The sequence below is a fragment of the Heterocephalus glaber genome, unplaced genomic scaffold (genome assembly GCF_053883595.1).
Source record: "Heterocephalus glaber isolate CG9 unplaced genomic scaffold, H.glaber_assembly_v1.0 deba00001610, whole genome shotgun sequence".
NCBI lineage: Eukaryota > Metazoa > Chordata > Mammalia > Rodentia > Bathyergidae > Heterocephalus > Heterocephalus glaber.
The window spans coordinates 24,562,630-24,579,239 of NW_028258381.1; the positions used below are offsets into that span (position 1 = coordinate 24,562,630).

At 42.1% G+C, this 16,610-nt stretch overlaps 1 protein-coding gene across 3 annotated transcripts; it reads right to left on the reverse strand.

The window, feature by feature from the left end:
- Positions 1-1,017: 1,017 nt before the first annotated feature.
- Positions 1,018-13,931, reverse strand: Zscan21 (zinc finger and SCAN domain containing 21). 3 transcript variants are annotated; one of them, XM_087195797.1, is made up of 4 exons: positions 13,838-13,931; positions 7,824-8,315; positions 6,225-6,408; positions 1,018-2,271 (listed from the first exon to the last, which is right to left on the reverse strand). In XM_087195797.1, exons 2-4 carry the CDS (start codon positions 8,217-8,219, stop codon positions 1,427-1,429), a joined length of 1,425 nt encoding a protein of 474 aa, XP_087051923.1. In that variant the 5' UTR covers positions 8,220-8,315; positions 13,838-13,931; the 3' UTR covers positions 1,018-1,426. The 3 variants fall into 3 exon arrangements, with proteins under 3 accessions (XP_087051923.1, XP_087051924.1, XP_087051926.1); XM_087195798.1 differs by having other exon boundaries at positions 13,853-13,930; XM_087195800.1 differs by lacking the exon at positions 13,838-13,931 and having other exon boundaries at positions 7,824-13,789.
- Positions 13,932-16,610: the final 2,679 nt, after the last annotated feature.

Genomic DNA, 16,610 nt, shown 5'->3' on the forward strand with positions numbered 1-16,610 from the left:
GCAGGTGTCATTGAGGCTGGGATTAGCAGTAGGTGATGATTCGGCTATGGAACTGTTCTGTAGTGTCAGTGGGGATGACTGAATTCTGCATTAACAGAGGTAAGGTGGTGGCATTTAGCTGCCAGAGGTAAAGTAACTTAACTACCATGCTAGGCAACAAAGCTGCTACCTGATGATTAAATTCTGTTGGCCTTCATCACAGTATACAGACCAGATAGGTCATCATAATATACTGAGTTTTAATGTGTTGGCAGGACATCTTCAGCAAGTTACTAGAAGAGTAAGAAAATTCATTTTCAATTTCAGTGACACCCCCCCCCCCACCACCTGTATTTGGCCAGTACATGAAGACTCACCTGTGGCTTCATCTGATTCCCAGGATTACATGGAGGGCAGTTTCTAGGGATTGTATCTGGTACTGAACATGAAAATTTCTTGCTATCCATCCTGGCATGTCAGGCTCAGCAGCAGGAAAAAAGATTATTTCAGTGACTACTAATCAAAGAAGTGGAAAATACCTGTCATTGTATGAAGGAAAGCGAGTGATTCAAGGAAGTAGTGAAAGTAGCCAGGTTTCCAGTTAGCAGGAGAAACTGGCTGAGACAGAAGCTAGAGAGAGGAAGTGTTTTAAGAGGTCATAGGGAAAGGTAGGGTGGATTTAAGGTAATCATACTGTGATGACTTCTCAAGTTTCAGAGGGAAGCTGCTTAGGGAGTCACTTTTCATAGACTTTGACAGGAAAAATACACAAGGCTGACAAAATGAAACCTATAATGAAAAAAATATATGTATGTATATTTGAATGTATATATATGTATCAGCATGTAGGGAGGGAAATTTTGGTCAATATGCAGCTATCAGACATATTACAACTTCTTCACACACATACAGTATTCCCAAGCTTCAAAAGCTTTACCCAAATGTTCCAAAAACTCAACCAGTAGGAATAGTTTTGTCTCCAACAGTGTTCAGTAAGCAACACACCACTTATCAAAATATTAGTCCTGAGGCATGACATGATGTTTTAAGTTTATTCTGAATTTTATTAAATTCTATTCAGTATGGCTCAATTCTTTACAAATTACAATTCTAGAATACAACAGCTAAACAAGTTTTAATGTTTCTTCCTTAATTATACTGGATACACATCAATTTAACTATGCAGAAGGCAATGCTGGCATGGTTCATGGGGTCCTGCAGTGTAGGGCAGGGACTGTGCCTTGGGAGGCGTCCATGGCAGAGCCCACTGCTGCTCTCTGAGGACCTCTTGCCTACAGTACCCCTGCGGAGCTCACTCCAAGGGCGGCCTTTGATGCTGAGTGTAGCAAAATCTATCAGCTGTTACTGCATTACAGGACTTCTCCCTAACATTCACATTCTAATGTTTACAAGAACAAAAACAACAGCCAAAGGGAATTTTTGACAATTACAGCACTTCTCCCTCTCCAGTATGCACTCTCTGATGTTTGGAAAGATTTGACTTGCTACAAAAGGTTTTTCCACAATGACTGCACCAATAGGGCTTTTCCCCAGTATGGATTCTATGATGTTTATTAAAATTTGAGCTGTGGTTAAAGGCTTTCCCACATTCCTTACATTTATAGGGCTTCTCTCCAGTATGGAGGCGCTGATGTGAACTGAGACCCGCATGCTGACTAAAGCTCTTCCCACACTCATTACACTGATAGGGCTTCTCCCCAGTGTGGATGCGATAGTGTCGAATGAGGCTGCCCTTGCCACTGAACGCCTTCCCACAATCTTTACACTGGTACGGAGCCTCTTCTGTGTGCATCTTCTGATGTTTAAGGAGGTCTGAACTCTGCCCGAAGGCCTTCCCACACTTACAGTCATAGGGCCTGTCTACCAAGTGGGTTCTGTAATGAAGGGTAAGGTTGGAACTGTGGCTGAAAGCCTTCCCACATTTGGTGCACACGTAAGGTTTCTCCCCAGTGTGTATTCGCCGGTGTTTGGTAAGATTTGAACTATTACTAAAGGCTTTTCCACACTCAGCACATATGTAACGTCTTTCTCCTGGGGTTGGTTTAGTAGGAGCTGAGTCTGCCCTTTTCTTAGAACCTGTTTCTTGAAGAGCAGTTTTTACTCCTCTCTGCTTTTCAAGATTTACCCATGGCCTGTCTGACCTGGCCTCACACTTATTGGCAATAATCACAGGAATGATGTCCTTCTCGAGTCCATCGGCGCCAGACTCTTCTTTAGAACTGTTCTGCTCATCTGCTGATTCCTCATTCTGGGGACGACTCAATTTACAATCTGAAATAAGAAGCAGAGTAAGGCCAAGTCAATTGTTTCCTGGGCTGAGGAGGAAGCTGTCATAGGAGAAACAGGATCAGCACACGAGACTGATGGATTCTGAAGGGTGACTAAATTCAGTTCCATGAGAGGTCACATCACAGAGAGAGAAGTAAATCATTCGATCGAGTTACACTGCACTTTCACACTTTCACACGAGCCCCCTACCAGAAACTATTACAGTATGCTGACTACACAGCCTTTTCTGCTAAGAGCTTCATATACGCCAGGCAAAAACAAGCATATCTGGACAGGAGCAAAGGAGACAGATGGTGTACAGTCAGAAGCCAACAAGGCCAAAGGTGACTAAGGAAAACATGGACAATTAAGGGAGAAGAGGCTGCATGGCAAACCTGCACGACCTATATTTCCACAGAACTGAACATAAATGCTATCGAGGAGGACAGTCAGTTCAACTGTGAGCTGGCGCCACATGTTTACTAGTCTGGGTGAAAGTACCTGACTGCCACAGAAGTTTAACTCTTGTTATTTAACTTATGTTGGCTGTGTTTTTTTTTTTTTTTTGGTACTGAGGATTGAACCCAGGGCCTCTGCACTGAGCTACATTCCCAGCCCTTTTAAAATTTTGAGACAGTGTGTTACTAAGCAGTGAAGCTGCCCAAGCTGGGGTGCCATTTGGGATCCTCCCACCTCAGCCTCCCAGGGCACTGGGATTACAGGTACAAACCCCACACCTGGCTGCCTTGTCATTCTTTTAGTTCTAAAGTGACACTCATTGTTGAAAGCTGTGTGAACAAGTTCATCCTTTTAAAAGTATTTCATTCAGCAGTCACAATTCCTAAACATCCTTCTAACCACACAGGTGAAAAAGCAGGAGACCATCCCTCCAGGGTTAAGGAAGCCTCAATCAGCAGGGTCCTTTCTTCACCAGGCCTGTCTTTCTTTCCCAGAGGACCTGCCACTCCTGTCTCTCCACTCAACCACCTCTCTTCTCTGCCACTAGCTGCCTCAAGGCCCATCCCCACACACTGGCTGGCACTGAGCAGAATTGTAGAACCTAGAATCCTCTTCACTCTCAATGATGAGCAACCATTTGGCTACACACAAAACATTTAATTACTGCAGAGACAAAAACCACATATGTGGGAAGGAAAAACTTACAACAGCTAACATTTAAAAACTAGTCTACCCAGGCAGAAGCTGAAAAAGAAACTATTTATTTCACTGTTTTCCCACCTGTACTGTTACAATTCAGAGTTTATTTGCTATCACTGCAATTATCATTCTTTGTATGCATAATGTCTTCTATCTTAGCTTCTTTTAAGACACTCCACAAAATTTTCAGTTCTGAAGTTTTTCTTTTTTTTTGGTACTGGGGATCGAACTCGAGACCTTGCGCTTTTGAGGCAGGCGTCAGAACCACTGGGCTAAATCCTGGCCCCACTTCTGAATTTTTTCAGTATCTAGATTCTTTCTTGTTTAGCGTGCTTAAATTCACTGTTTCCACAATCACTTTTGGACAATTCTCAGCCATTTTCTTTTTCTGAATATTGTCTGTCCTGATTGTACTCTCTACTTCTAGAACTTTTTTTTTGGTACTAGGCATCGAACTCAGGACCTTATGCTTGTGAGGCAGGTGCATGGCAGTGAATTAAATCCCCAGGCTTCTTCTTCTAGAACTCTTGAACAGATATGCAGTCCTCCAGTGTCCTCAGACCCTTCCTTCCTATACAACGTTTCACGTAACTTTCTCTGATCTAACCTCTAGTTCACTAATCACTTCTTTAATTAAGACAGTCATTCTCTTAATTTCAGTGCCCATAGATTTCACACTTAGAAGCTCTATTTTGTTTTTATCAGGGCTGCCTTTTTTTTTTTTAAATGTTCTTTTACTTTGAGGTTGCATTTTCTTTCAGGATGGCCCTGAACTCACTATGTAGTCCAGGCTGGCCTCAAATTAGTGGTAACTCTCTTGCTTTAGCCTCCTTCATGCTGGGATTACAGGTGTGCATGGCCATACCCACTTAATTTTATGTCTTAAATTATTTTAAACCAACTTATTTTGTAAGGTAATTTTATCATCAATGAAATCACTGTTTAGGCTTTAACTTTTCTTTAGTATCTACTAGCTCATGTTCCCCTTAGGTATTTTCTATTTGTTTATAAACATACACACTTTTTATTTGGTGGTACTGGAAATCGAATGCAGGGCCTTGCACATGTTAGGCAAGCACTCTACCCCTGAGCTACATCCTCAGCCCTATTTCACAATTTTTATTCTCTAGAAAGACTCTGTTCCCTCTACTCCCATCCTAAAGGATTCCTGTATGGGCTGCATGATTCTAGAATTTATTGGAATATTCTGTCTGTGTCTTCACATTAACTTCTGCTCCATACTCAGAGCCAATATTTATGTGTTAATTTCTTTTTCTTTTTCGGTGCTGGGGATTGAACTCGGGTCCTTGTGCTTGCGCAGCAGGCAGTGAAACCACTGAGCTAAATCCCCGGCCCCATGTGTTAATTTCTTTGCTAGGTTTCTGGGCCACTCAGGTAAAGTCAAGTCAGATCTCATATCAAACTGAGATAAACATCCTAGGCTTGCAGGGTGTGCTTCCATTTCTATTCAGAGCTCAGACAGACTGCCAAATTTCCTTACTGTATCCCATACTACTGGACTTTTCTAGTTTAACTTTTTCTGGCTCTGATAATCCTTCCTTTCTATTCGTCCTTTCACTGCCAAGTGGTTATGCCAAGAAAGATGGAAAATAAAACTGACCAGATTTATCTTTGGTTATTGTATCTTTAATTACTCTGGCAACTCCTGGAAGGCTCCAACTGACTACAGACAAGGACTGGTATTAACAATGAAAAAGAGGGGCCGGGGATTTGGCTCAGTGGTTCCACTGCCTGCCTCGCAAGTGCAAGGACCCAAGTTCGATCCCTGGTACCAAAAAAGAAAAAAACAATGAAAAAGAGTGAAACATTTAGCTAATAGTTTTTTAAATTTTGCCCAGACAATGTGACTTTTTTTTTAAAAGTTTTTTGAGAGGGTCTATGTAGTTCAGGTTGGCCTTGAATTCATGGCAATCCTCCTGCCTCAGCTTCCCAAGTGCTGGGATTACCTTTTGGTGTTCTGAGACAGGGTCTTAGTATGTAATTCAGGCTGGCCTCAAACTCATGATCCTTGTGCCTCAGCCACCCATGTACTAGGATGAGAATTGATTTTTAACAAGGCTCAAAACTTTGCTTCCAAGATGGAATTCACAAGTCCAGGACACAGTGAATACGTAAGGAGGAGGAGATTTCTGAAGGCCATGGGCTGTGCTCAGGAATGCCTACCATGTGCACAAATAGTGGTCTATACCACTTACAGATCGACCCTGTCTTACTCTGTGCCCCAGGAAGCTGACCTCAGGGATGCACTGCCTTGGTTCCCCTGTCCTCTGGCTCCCCACTGGGCTTGCTGGGGTTGTTGGGGGCACCAGCAGATGTGCAGGCAGGAGCAGTATAAAACTGGGATTATTTATTCCCTCTGTTCTCTCCCTTCCTGATGGCAGGGCCCACAGTCACAGGTCCTGGCAAATGATTTCTCTCTCACTGCCAAGGCTAGAGCTCTCATCTGCTTCTGGGAACTGTTCCTCTCTGCTGATTCTTGAGGTTCACAGGAGTATTGCCTTTTTACTTTTGTCCAATGCAGTGTTCTTACTGACCAGTCCACAGCCCTGTAAGCAGTCCCTTTACTGAACTCACTTCAATCAACCCATAAAGAGTGTTCCATTTGTTCTCAAGCTGGGACCCTACCTGAGGGAGGTATATCTGGGAGAGCAAAGCTAACTACTTCACCTAGTCCACCCGACCAGACAAGTCAATCTAGGGATCACCTCAGACCAGAATTATGAATTATTTTGCTGCTTCAACTGCAAAGCCTGGAGGCACTAAGATATGGTCCTCACCTCGACTCTTTCTTGGATCTCGAGTTAAGTCCTCTTCCTCACCGGTCTCTTGGATGTACAGGGGCCCCCAAGATTCATACTTAGGACTGGCCTCCAGAGAATGCACACTGCTTGGGGACTCCTTTGCTGCTCCTGCTGTTGACATCTCCCACACTTGTTTCTGTTCATTTGGAGGAGTTGAGACCTAGACACAGTATAAAAAAAAATGGCTGAGTTTATGTCCAGCTCATTTTTTCCATTAAGTTTATCGGTACATTTTAGGTATAAAATACAGTTACATTCATCACCGGGAACTTGTACCTGTACATGATACATCTGGGTTCTTATTTTTTCCCCTTCCCCTGTCCTCCCTTCATCCCCTCCACCCTTCCCTATTTGCAAAGACTTTGTTTCCATTTTCTCCTTTTCTCATCTTTTTTCTTTTCCCTTCTTTCCTTTTCCCTACCCCTCCCTCTTCCCCTATCCTTTAGACCTTTTCTTCCTATTACACCATATCAATTATACATTGTTTTAATTACAATATCAAAATTTAGAAGACATTACCACAGATTTTACAGAATTTAAAAGGATATAGAAAGCATATTACAAAAACCTTTTTTGAAATAAATTTGACAACTTCTAAGAAGTACCTTGGAAGATAAATTAATGAATCTGACTCTGGAGGAAATATAAAATTTGAATAGCACCTATTAAAGAAAGTATATTCCTAGCTTGAAAACCTAACTATATGACAACAGGCACATATACATTTTTTTTTTGGTACCGGGGACCGAAGTCGGGACCTTGCGCTTGTGAGGCAGGCAGCAGAACCACTGAGCTAAATCCCCGGCCCTCTTATTCATTTTAACTGATGAATTATATCAAACATTTAAAGCAGAAAATAGAAGGAACACTTCTCCCCTCATTTTAGGAACTCAACATTGTGCTAATCCTAAAATTGGATAAAGATAATAGAAGAAAAAAGTATGAACACAGATAGAAATTTGTTTAACAAAACAAACTATTAGAAGTCAGATCTGGCAGTATGTAGGAAGTGGTTTTATTTTAGGGATGGCAGTGTTGGTTCAGCATTGGAAGATCCACCCCCATAAGTCATCATTTTAACAGAGGAAAGGAAAAAGCCATATGATCCTGTCATTAGTTGCAGAAAAAGTATTGGACTAAATCTACAGCTGTTCATTGTAAAAGCTATCAGGAGACTAGAAGTAGAACAGAACCTTCTCAAAGGATAAGACATGTACTCCGTACTTCCAGAAAAAATATCTTATGTGAATGGAGAAGATACAGTGCTTTCTCCCTAAGGTGGGGAACAAGATGCCCAGCTCATTTTAAGAACTAAAATGAAAAAAATCTTAGAAGAGCTATGTGGAACCTCTAGGAAAGAAAAAACCACCCATTTTGTTCAATTCCCAAGGCTAATGGTAGTTTAGGTAAGGAAAAAACAAAAACAAAAACCCCAAAAAACAAAACCAGGCGGAAACATGGTCTAACTCATTAGAAGCTTCCTTTTTGCTAATCTTGTTAAGCAGACAAACCCTTCTTCCTGGCGGAATGCTATGCTTCCAATCTCCTGGAGTAAAAAAGGCTTCCCCTGCCTACCTGCAGTCCTGGTTCATCCAATTCCTGCTCCAGATCTTCCAGGAGGGTGACGGCTTCTTCAGCGCTCTCAGGGCAGTGCTCCTGCACCCAGGCCTGGAGCTCCGGGGGCAGGATGGTCAGGAACTGCTCTAGCACCAGTAGCTCCAGGATCTGCTCCTTGGTGTGCAGCTCGGGACGCAGCCACTCACAGCAGAGCACCCGGAGCTGGCTCAGGGCCTCCCGGGGCCCCGGGGTGTCATGGTACCCAAACTGCCTGAAGCGCTGGCGGAATATCTCCAGGCTAGGAAGGCACTTCCCTTTCTCTTCCTCCTCCTTGACTTTCAGAATCACAGGACCCAGCTGCTGCTGAGGTGGCCTGGGGCCCAGAACTGTAGCCATGCCCACGACCTTGGTCATCACACAGACTCCGAACCAGTCTCCCCAAGGTCGGGCTCTGTAGAGCAGGAGATGGGATTCTTTGGATTCCTGGCTCTTTAGGACCACACGCTAGACCTAAGAAAATATGGTTGCCATACAATTACCAAAACCAAAGGCTTTTTTTTTTGTTTTTTGTTTTTAGTCTTTACAGTGAAAACTTTAGCATAGGAAATCGTGGAAATAATGATCACCATAAAACTACTATTAAAAATTACTGTTCAAGGGCCGGGGATTTAGCTCAGTGGCACCACTGAGTTCCATCCCTGGTACCAAAACCAAAAACCTACTGTTCAAAACCTTACCGAAATCATCTTGAATAGCCTTTGATTTTACTGTGCTGTCTCCATTTGGCTAAAAAGTACAATGTGGCATTATTTTAAAATTAGATTAACTTTGTTCCAAAGATGGTTTTGTAATCTTATAACTGTAGATATCCTAGTTTTTGGGAATTCAACAAGTTATCTACTGGCCAAATACTGTGTGTTTGAACCTAAGACATTTAGCTTGAACATTAGATATTTATTAGTCAAATTACTAGGTCAGATAGCAGGTTGGAATTAACTAGTACATATTTAAAAATAATGAACTATAATTAGCAATATAATTTTTAGTTTCACCTGACCTATTTTTAGGGTATACAGTGATCAGCTTTTTTTGTTTTGTTTTTTATTTTTTTGAGGCAGGATCTTGCTATGTAGCTCAGGCTGGCCTCAAACTTCTGGCAATCTTCTTGCCTCAGCTTCCTGAGTTTTGGGATTATAGGCATGTGCCACTGTTCCTGGCTAGTAAGGCATACTCTTATAGTAATATTTATTTTAATAAACTATGTAGTACTGAGAAGAAATTCAGGGGGAAATTCAATCAAAGTAGATACAAACAAAAAATACTTAAAAGTATTTTTTCTTTAAAGTCTTAGTCTAAATCTTTGACCGCTGATACATTAGAACATTTAAACATGTACAGCAGTATAACTACGTCAATGTTCTTCATTTCTTCATTTGTCACAGAGTGAAGTCCATTCACTAAACACTGACTGCACAGACACCACGTGGGCAGTGCTGGTGCTGCAGTGGGAGTAAGAGGACTGCACCCTCATGCCCGGGAGCTTTCAGCTTAGTGGGGAGACGGCAAATAAATGAGCAAACAGGCATGGCAATCAGTTTATATTACTGACACTTGTTAAATACATTCTGGAAGAAAAATATTTCAGTTAATGAAAGTTTTATGCTTTATGACTGGCCTTCCTAAGCATGCTTTCAAATTGTAAGCAGCATCTTTTCCACCACCTTGGTATCCCATGTTGGATTTGGATAATGTAGAGCAGCAAAACTCCAGTAGCCTCAATAAGAGGAACTACGTACACAGCATCATGAATTTATATTGGTGACAATGGTAAAACCATAAAGAAGAGCTACACATGCAGATGATCTCAATCAAAAGCACTTAAAAACTCAATTAAGCTAATTTTGAACACTTGTTCACCTCCATGGATCTGATCTACCAGCACTTGAGACATCAAAAGTCATAAATATATACGCAGTACATACATAATGATGGGGAAAGACCAAACCTTTACAGTGATACTGTTGGGTTATAGAATTATAGATTTGTTTTAAAACTTTTTCACTCTTCTTTGGATTTCTAATTTTTTTTAAAGATTGAGTTTTATGGCTTTAGTAATCAGAAAAAAAATTTTTTTTTGTATCAGGGATCGAACTCGGGTCCTTACACTTGCAAGGCAGGTGGCAGAACCACTGAGCTAAATCCCCAGCCCATTGTTAAAGTATTTTAACTGCTATTGTGCTTCCAATGAACAGTTTGGGAAACAGCAGCCGAGATTCTTGGAACATCTGTGGTAAAGTGAATGTGGGATATTTGAACATTTTGACCAATTAAGAACGTTATTTTGAAATAATGGAAGCATTAGAACTGATCAGGATCTCAGCTATGTGCTAGGGGATCTCTGTTACGGAATAACTAAAGGGTGTGGTGCTGGGGAGGCTAAGGCTCTGGAGACTCTGAAGAGGTCACTGAGCAGCAGAAAGTTGAGACAGTAAATCAGAACTGAAGGTAAGACAACCTAAGCTGGAAGGAAAGCAGGGTCTTTTTTATACTATGTACATCCACAGCGAACAGAATGGAGTTTGGGACACACCTAGTATACAACAGGTGCTGAACAGTCATATATGATGGAGGGGAGGCTGAGGCAGAAGAACCAGTTAAGCCCAGGAGTTCAGGGTAGCCTGGGCTCCATTTAAGACTCTGTTCATTCCTTCATTCCTTTATTCATTCATTCATTGTGGCACTGGAGATTGAACCCAGGGCCTCCAGACTGAGCTACATTCCAGTCCTTTTTTTTTTTTTTTTTAAATTTTTAAATTTTGAGACAGGGTCTCACTAAATCCCTAAATTGGCCAGTCTGGCCTGAACTTGCAATTCTCTTGTCTCAGCCTTCCATAGTGCTGGGATTACAGGTGTGCTCCACTAAGTCTGGCTAAGACCTTGTCTTTAAAAAATTGTGGCATGGGGCCGGAGATTTAGCTCAGTGGTTCCACCGCCTGCCTCGAAAGTGCAAGGACCTGAGTTCGATCCCCGGTACCAAAAAAAAAAAATTGTGGCATGTATGAAAGAATGAATGGGACTTAAAAGAATACAAATATCCTCTGTAGTGAGGATGGCTCTAGGTTTTGAAAACAGTAGTTATTGAGAACACACTAGATCTAGAAAAAAGATCAGGGTTTATCCGATCTCTTTTGGTGTGAGCCCTGAATAGGGCAGCCTAACCTGACTCACTCATCCATGAGGACAGGTGATTGATTACTGCTCCCATTCTACAGAGTGGCCAGTTCAAGTCCCAAAATGTTAAGATTATAACTCTATTTCTTGGTCATTCTTTCAAAGACCTGGTACCAAGAAAATCAAAGCACCAGTGAGTTATGTTTGGTATTAATATACTAGAAAGAACAAAACAGAATATGGCCCAATGAAGCCTGGTCCTGGAATTGAATTCACTTCTCAACATGGAGGCTACATGAACATAAGGACTCATTTATTTTCTTTTCTCTTAATTCAGAGGGACACATAACCAGAATGTATAAATGCCATCCCCATTTGTAACCTCTGCTTTTATAATTTTTAACATCTTAAATAAGACCCTATGTTAATATTTACTGATCACATTAAACAAGCTCATTGGAAACACTGAAATAGCCATGGAGCACCATAGTTTATCTGTGTTTTCAAAGATCTTCAGAGGCATTTATGTGCTTAAATTTGGTTCTTAAAATCTGTAAGTTAAGCAATACCATTCTTGCATATAGTTCAAAGCTTCTTGGAAAAGTGAAAAGTATCCAGGATGGCTACAGAAAAGTCTGTTAGGAAAATAAGTTACTCCAAAGTCTAAATTTCACGGCCACCATAAAACAAACAACTCATCCTCAACAAAAAGCCCATGTGAAGCCTGTCTGTAACAGACATGCATTTCTGTTGTTTTTTTTATTTGTTAGTTTTACACATTTAGTAAATATTAAAAACTTTTTTATATCTGTTCCTTTTCATCTATTTTTGACTAGTTTTGGTAAATTTTTAAAACATGAAATGGGCTTCCAGGTATGGAACCCCAATTTATAACTTTGCTTTTATCAGAAGTCCAGTAATTGCCAGCTGCTAGTAGGTCAGAATTGCAGGGATACCAGTTCTTGAATTCCCCTCTACAGTAGTCCAGTCCTGAAGCATCCTGAGATGCCAACTGGTATATTCTGACATGGTGGATCATCCAGTACCCTCATGTTGGCCTCTGCAATAGTAACTACTGGGCTGAGTTCAGGACTACTGGAAAACTAAGCCAGGGAAAGAGTAGTGTCATCTAATCTCCTAGAATAAAGGCACATCCATTTGCGTGATGACAGTCATGATCTGCCTTTCCAATCCATCTTGTTTCTCTTCTTGTTCTTATGCTTTAACCTGAAACCACAGCTACTTGGTAGGAGTATGGGGGGGGGGGTATGTGGGGGTGTAGTTCACTGGCAGAGCACTTGTCTACTACCATATGCAATGCCTGTGTTCAAACCCCAGCCCTGCAAAATAAAATAAGAAATGCAAATGAAAGCTTCAACGGAAAGCTTCCACCTATCCAACTAGCAAGATAAAAAAAAAGGAAAAAATCTGATAATGAACTGTCTTGACATTTTTTTCCCTTCCCCAAAGAAAGCCAGTAATTTCACATTTGGTCACACTGAGTTTGTCTAAGGGTTCATTTAGGGATGCTCTCCAGGCCTCGGTTTCTGAATTTTTCTTAATAAAATAATAATAATAAAAAAATACTGACAAAAAGCAAAGACTTCATTCACATTGTCTCCAACCACAAGGCAACTACTTTTCTAAAGTTACTGAGATGGTTTTGTGCTCAAAAGGTGCACCAATCGAAAGTTTGTAGTCTATCACAATCAAGGTCTTTGAGTCAGATGTGGTGGTGATGCACCCCTGTTTGTAATCCTGGCACTCTGGGAGGCTGAGGCAGGGGGATCACAAGTTTGAGCCTATCCTGGCTCAGAAAATAAGGGCTGGGACTGTAGATTAGGACCAAGGCCTTGCATTCAATCTCCAATACTAACAACAACAAAAAGTCTTTGTTCTGTGTCCACAGTGTTACTCTCTTTTATATCAATTTCCCCAAGTTTATAAACCCCGATTAAATAAAACACCTCAAATCCATTCTTGAACACGGTGAGATATATAAAAATCAAATTATTATAGACTCCAACAACTCAACAGCATTTACCAACTAATGCTAGAACGTCTTTAATACAGTCTATGTGTAAACTCTTGGCTAGGCAAGTTAGGCAATCCTTGAGGTACAGAATTCTGCTGGATGGTTTTAATTGTTATAAAGCCTCCTTTACACCGTACCAAATTCTGTATCACTTCAATGATTCTGGTAGGGTCCTAGACCAATATTTACTCTATCCGTAGAAGCCTTTTAATACTTCAAAAACAACCTTCTTGCCCCTTAATGCCTTTCCTCTACACAGCTTTTTAAAAACTGTTTTTTAAGATACTTGGATTTAGTATCTTACCCTTCACCTTTCTAACCTGTCACTTTTCTCTTTAGTTGCAAAATGCTTCCAAACTTGAGCAGATTCGATATGTGTAGGCTTCCTAGCCCAGTCAAAAGCCAAGGGGATCAGTCTTTCTCTTGGACTGCACATGACCCGAGACGTCTGAAGTTCAGTTTCTCTGAGGAGGCTCTCAATCATTAGCCTCGAGTTCAAACCTAATTTAAGACCTAGCGAAGAGAAGGCAGCCCCAGTTAGACTAACCGTTCGGCTCCAGGAGCACAGAGGAAAGCTGCTCTGGGACGCAAAACAGACAAAGTTTCATTTGTTAAAGCCCTAGAGAATAGAAAAGGGTTTCTAGGGAGTCGCCGCCTCCACCAGCTGGGGGTGGGCAAAGATGGGGCGCCTCCTCGAGCCCTCCCAGGGATCAGTCTGAGGATTCCCGGAGACCACAGTTGCTAAACCCACTCCTCCCTCCCCAAAACCTTCGGGCCAGGGTTCCCCCTTTTGCCCGTCACCATAACACGCGAACGACAAGCTCACCGCGAGTCACAGTACCTCCAGGTTGCGAGACCCTACTGCGCACCGCCGGACGGCGCAACCGGAAGTGCGTCATATCCCCGCCCACGGGAGTGGCTCTGGAGCCACAGGGGCTTGTCTAGGAATTCGGGAGGTCTTGGTAGCCTAGTTTAGGCCGGTCCGGGAGAATTAGCATGGCTCCTAAATCTGAGCAGGCTTGGGCCATGTTAGTGGCCAGGGAGCCCCACGCTTGGCCAGTTATCACTTGCAGACACGGGCCACGGTGACATCAATCTGAAGTAGCCTTGTGCTTTTGGGGGACCTAAACTTCTTGGGTAGAAAACCCAGGGGCTGTGCTCCCCCTAGTCCTACGGGACATGATAAGGGAGTCGGCCTGCCTTTCCTCTCCCTGCTGTTCATTTGCAGGTTGCAGGCCAAAGATTCTGTATTTTCCTTCTCAGCCCCACTCCTGGTGGCCTCCAGTGAATTTGCTTTTGTCTTGTGCTGCAAAAGTCAACACGTATTAAGGGACAGCAGGATGCCTGCACACGGAATTCCTTGTCTAAACACACCATAACTTTAAAAACATCATTTTCCCTCGATATTTTCTAGGATCACTTTTTAAAAATTTATTTTCAAAGACATACAAAAGTAGAGGACATGACACAATGAACTTCCATGTACCCATCTACCAATTAATTGACCAACAATTGGTTAGTCTCATTTCTTTAATTTCCCCATCTATTTCTCACTCCCCAACAGATTTTTTTGCAGAAAGCTTCAACTATAATTACTATTTTCCTAATTCAGCTATAATTACTGATTTCCTAAAATTCAGCTCAATCTTTCTGGATTGCTCAGATGTCTAGAATGGGGCTGTTGTGGAACGCATAGGTTGAGGGTTCTAAAGCTTAATGGTCATCCAGAAATGAGCAAATCCAGACGTGTGGGGCCTGAACACCTTACTGTTCAACCTATGAGAACTTAGAGATTTGTTTTCCTTATCTTTTTTGGTACCCGGAGATCGAACTCGGGTCCTTGCGCTTGCGCAGCAGATGGCGAAACCACTGAGCTAAATCCCCGGCCCTGTTTTCCTTATCTTAATAAAAGACAAGGGAAGAACGAAGGATAAAGCAATGTTAGTTTTCAAATATGTGTGAAGTGCTATCATTTGAAAAGTTTGTCTTGTGGGATCCCAGAAGACAGAATGAGACCAATGAATAGAAATGATGGAGATGTTCAACAAGGGAAAAAAGTTTCTTTTAAAGTTGCTCAAAAGTGATACCTCCTGCATCGTTTTATGATGTTTGAAGAATGGGAGACCACTGAGGATGGGGAGGATGGGAGTTTTGCAAAACAAAGGGTTGGGGTAGACAACCTTCAGCGTCTTCTTCCTATAGCTTGCCGCAGTCACCTATTTGCTTTTCCCCTGTCTTCCAACCTTTCTATAACTCTGTTCACCATCACCATTCCCTTCATATACCTTCTTTGAATACTTACCTTGGCCCAGGTTCTGTGTTAAACATTTTGTTATGGTTCCTTATTGCTATGTAAAACCCACCTAAAAACTTAGTGCCTTAATAGAACAATTGTTTAACACTTTTCACAGCATCTCCTAAAGCTGTGGGTTGGCTGGGCTGTTCTGCTTCCCATGGGGTCAACTGAAGAGCTGGGATGGCTGCGGGGGGCTGTGGGCTCATGGTCAACCCCATCAGCTAGGATGCTGTCCTGGGGCCCTGGTTCTTCTTCACATCAGTCCTTCAGCATGGCCTCCTGGGTTTCTTCATGCGGTGACAACTGGATTCCTCCAAAGCAGCATTTTAACAGGTGAAGGTAGAATGTGTAGATGTCCTAAGGCCCAGACTTGGAAGTTACATAGCATAATTTTTACCACTTTCAGAGGACCACAAGTTCAAGTCCAGACCACGAAATTTAGCCACTTAATGAAACCCTGTCTCAAAATGGAAAAAGGGCTGGGGGTGGGGGGAGAGGATGTAGCTCAGTGAGACTTGAATTCATTGAAATGGTTGTCTTTGGACTTTTCCACTTTACTTTCTCTATATTATTCTGTTCTCTATTGTCTTGGGAGATTGTTTACCTGGCTTGACAAAAGGAGAATTCCTGTGCCTTTTGCAGCAGCGGGAAGGTGAAAGGTTATCAGTGTTTACGGTCATCACTGGCTTCCCCCTTCCTTTCCCAGCAAGGTAGTCGGGTTTCTCTCTAAAATGGTTGTTAATCTTCCTTGCTCAGTCTTGCCTCATTTATTTTTGCTGCTATAAGCATATTTGGCCAGTAGGGGGCGATCAAGGCTTGATTTCTCATAGAGCATTGCCTGGGAAAGACTACTGCTCATTACAAGAGAACACTTCCCTTTTCCTTCCTGGAGGGAGTTTGCGCCACACATTGGACAGCTGCAAAAACATTTGCTAAAGAAAATGAAGAGAGTAAAATGGAAGTGGCAGAGGTTGACAACCATTAAAGAAAAAATGAATTACCTGCTAAAGCACAGCAAGGAAGACCTTATTTAAGACCTGATCAGTGTAGGGCCACTGCAATGGAGTTTTTGCAGTAGGAGGCAGAGAGATTGGGCCTAACTCCAAAGACAATTCAGGCAAGTTGGAATTTATAGATATGGGTCAGTGGTTAGGAAATTACTAAGGAGAAACATCAAGGGTAAGATTCTGGCAAAACCAACCTACTAAATAAAGACAAGCCAAGGTGATCAGATATCGACTGAGGGGTGTTGGAGGGTGAGGAACCAGGTCAGAGCATCGCTGGTGATCACATATGTAGAGGG